General features: G+C 36.6%; 1 protein-coding gene across 1 annotated transcript; it reads right to left on the reverse strand.

The window, feature by feature from the left end:
• LOC107641058 lies at nucleotides 310–1,974 on the reverse strand. Its single transcript, XM_016344568.1, has 3 exons — nucleotides 1,773–1,974; nucleotides 1,457–1,595; nucleotides 310–1,348 (listed from the first exon to the last, which is right to left on the reverse strand). Exons 1-3 carry the CDS (start codon nucleotides 1,972–1,974, stop codon nucleotides 310–312), a joined length of 1,380 nt encoding a protein of 459 aa, XP_016200054.1.

The raw sequence follows: 2,623 nt of genomic DNA on the forward strand, positions 1-2,623 counted from the left end.
ATCCATATGAAGCAAATCAAAACCATTGGCTGCCTTACTAGAGCTTAAAGGAAACGGAAGCTTCTTTTGTTTACCAAAATGATAAGCATCACAAGGAATTTTATTGAAATTCAAATCACACTCTGTAAGATTGTATTTTTGTTTCATTACAGCAAGCCTATCCTCTGGTATATGACCTAATCTAGTATGCCAAATGTATGTAAAATCTACGGCATTCAAGCTAATAATAGAATTCATTGAAGATGCAAATGAAAATGCATGTTGTGTTGAGATATCCAATGCATAAAGTCCTTCTGCTGTTCTAGCTACTCAAATCCTCGTCTTTGATGAATCCTGTATCTCACACATTGTGTCAATTATTTCCAATTTGCATTTTAAATTTGACGTAAGTGATGAAACAGAAATAAGTTTATAGTTAAAGCTAAGTATGTATAATGTGTTGGTAAGATAAAGTAAATCAGAAAATCTAACTGTTCCTATGATGTTGCTTGTGGTGTAGGAGCCATTTGGAAGCTTAACTATAATTGTAGGAATATGATGGTAAGTTTTAAAATCTTGAAGATAATATGATACATGGTTAGTGGCTCCTATATCAATGATCCAAGATTTTGACTTTTCTGTTTCATCACCACTTCTCTCAGCCAAAACATGTGACTTAAAATGCAATAGTTGAATCACTTGGTTAGTGTTACCTCTCATTGCTGGAGTTTGGCCAACTATTTGGTTGGTGCTGTGGATGGACTGTAACTCATTGCGCTGAAGAAGAGCTAGTAAAGCAATCTTCTGATCTTGAGTGAATTCCAAGCATTGCTCGTCACTTCTTTGCTGCTTCTGATCTGCACTGTCTTCATCAGCATGTTCATCAGTGGCTGCATAATTGAATGTTGCAGCACCACCACTATTATATCTCTCCTTCAGATGTGGTGGCAGACCATGTTTCCTATAGCAAACATCTATTGTGTGTCCAAGCTTTCCACAATATGTGCAAACAATTTTTCCTCTACCCGATCCTTTACCTCTATATGTTCTGCTCTTTCCTCTGCCTTGTCGATTAGCAGCAACAATATCACTCTTAGTAGAATCTGATCCTTTGTTGGAATTGGTTCCTTGTGGAGATTTGTGTTGTGCAATATTGAGAAGTATTTGAGATTCTTCTCCATGAAAGCCAAGTTGCCTTTCTTGTTGTGTGAGCAAGGCAAAAGTAGAATCAAGATTGGGTAGTGGCTCCATCATCATGACCTGTGAACGTATAGTTGAGAATTGATCATTTAACCCCCGTAGAAATTTCACCACACATCCCTCAGATCTATATGATCGAATAACTCCAAGACCACAGGAGCATTTTGGACTGCATTCACAAGCAGGTATTGGCTAAAAACTCTCTAATTCCTCCCATAATGATCTTAATTTTGTGAAATAAGCGGTAATAGAAAGTTCTCCTTGCTTGACAGCATACAATTCTTCCTTCAATTTAGCTATTCTGAACCTATCACCATGATAGTATCTTCTTCGCAATTCACTCCATATCTCATAAGCTAGATTATTCCACATTATACTTCGTGAAATATCTGAACTCAGAGACAAGTTAATCCAACCTACAGCATAAGTGTTGCAACGTTTCCATTGCCTAAACAAAGGATCAGATTCAAGTGGTTTCTTAATCGTTTAATCAACAAAGTCAAATTTATTTTTAGATTGCAGAGCTAAAGTCAATGTTCTACTCCAGTCACCATAATTTGAGCCATTCATAACTATAGGAGTTATAGGAATACCAGGGTTTTCAGACGGATGAATGAAGTAAGGACTGATCTGATCAATGCTTGGGTTTGAGGTTCCATTGTTGCGTCCAAGTTGAGCAGAGAGTTGGTTGAGAAGAGCAGTTACAGATTCGGCACTAAAAGTGCCTGGGTTTGCTGTAGATTCGGCACTAAGAGCGCCTGGGTTCATTCCTGATTCTGGATTGTTAGTATCCATGTTTTAGGATTCGTAGATTTGAGAGTCAATCTACGAGCAACCAAAAAAATTGAAAAATCACGTCTTGGATCTTCGATCTTCGAGCACTCTCGTCACACACCACCTCGATCCATTCCACGCTCACCGCACCATGTTAAAAGTGAGCTTAGAGAGGTGTTTCTTTGTGTGTTCTCATAGAGCTGAGAGAGAGATGAACAAGAGAAGAAGAAGGAATTTGGTAAAGGTGATTTTGATGATTAAAACCCTAAAGGAATATACAAGCTACAGTACCTATTTATACAATGTACAATTACAGCTGTAATCCTATAATTACAAATCTACCCTCTAACAATATCAAGTTTGTTACAATCAGAATTAATAGCAGAATTAGTTATGTGATAGACGAAATGACATAAGCGATGAACAATTTGAAGAATTCTATGAAAATTTTGATCTTATGGGTGAAGGTGAAGGTGAAGCTAGAAGAACCAGTTTCTAATGATATTACGTGGAAAGAACCGAATGCTGAAAGTGCTAGAAAAATGGAATTAATTAGAGAACAAATAAAGAATCAATTGCCTGATCGATTGTAATCTTAGTAATTTGGTTATGTAAAATCAACCTTCAATAATGGAAAGTATTTGTTATCATCGTTATTTTAATATCCATT

This window comes from Arachis ipaensis, chromosome B05 (assembly GCF_000816755.2).
Source record: "Arachis ipaensis cultivar K30076 chromosome B05, Araip1.1, whole genome shotgun sequence".
Taxonomy (NCBI): domain Eukaryota; kingdom Viridiplantae; phylum Streptophyta; class Magnoliopsida; order Fabales; family Fabaceae; genus Arachis; species Arachis ipaensis.

What these genes read in the sequence shown, in the direction of transcription:
- LOC107641058 (XM_016344568.1), bottom strand. Translation starts at nt 1,974, where the DNA reads ATGGATACTAACAATCCAGAATCAGGAATGAACCCAGGCGCTCTTAGT. An exon ending in TCATCCGTCTGAAAACCCTG is followed by an intron (nt 1,596 to 1,772) that starts GTATTCCTATAA and finishes CTTATGCTGTAG; the next exon opens with GTTGGATTAACTTGTCTCTG. An exon ending in GCTAAATTGAAGGAAGAATT is followed by an intron (nt 1,349 to 1,456) that starts GTATGCTGTCAA and finishes TTGTGAATGCAG; the next exon opens with TCCAAAATGCTCCTGTGGTC.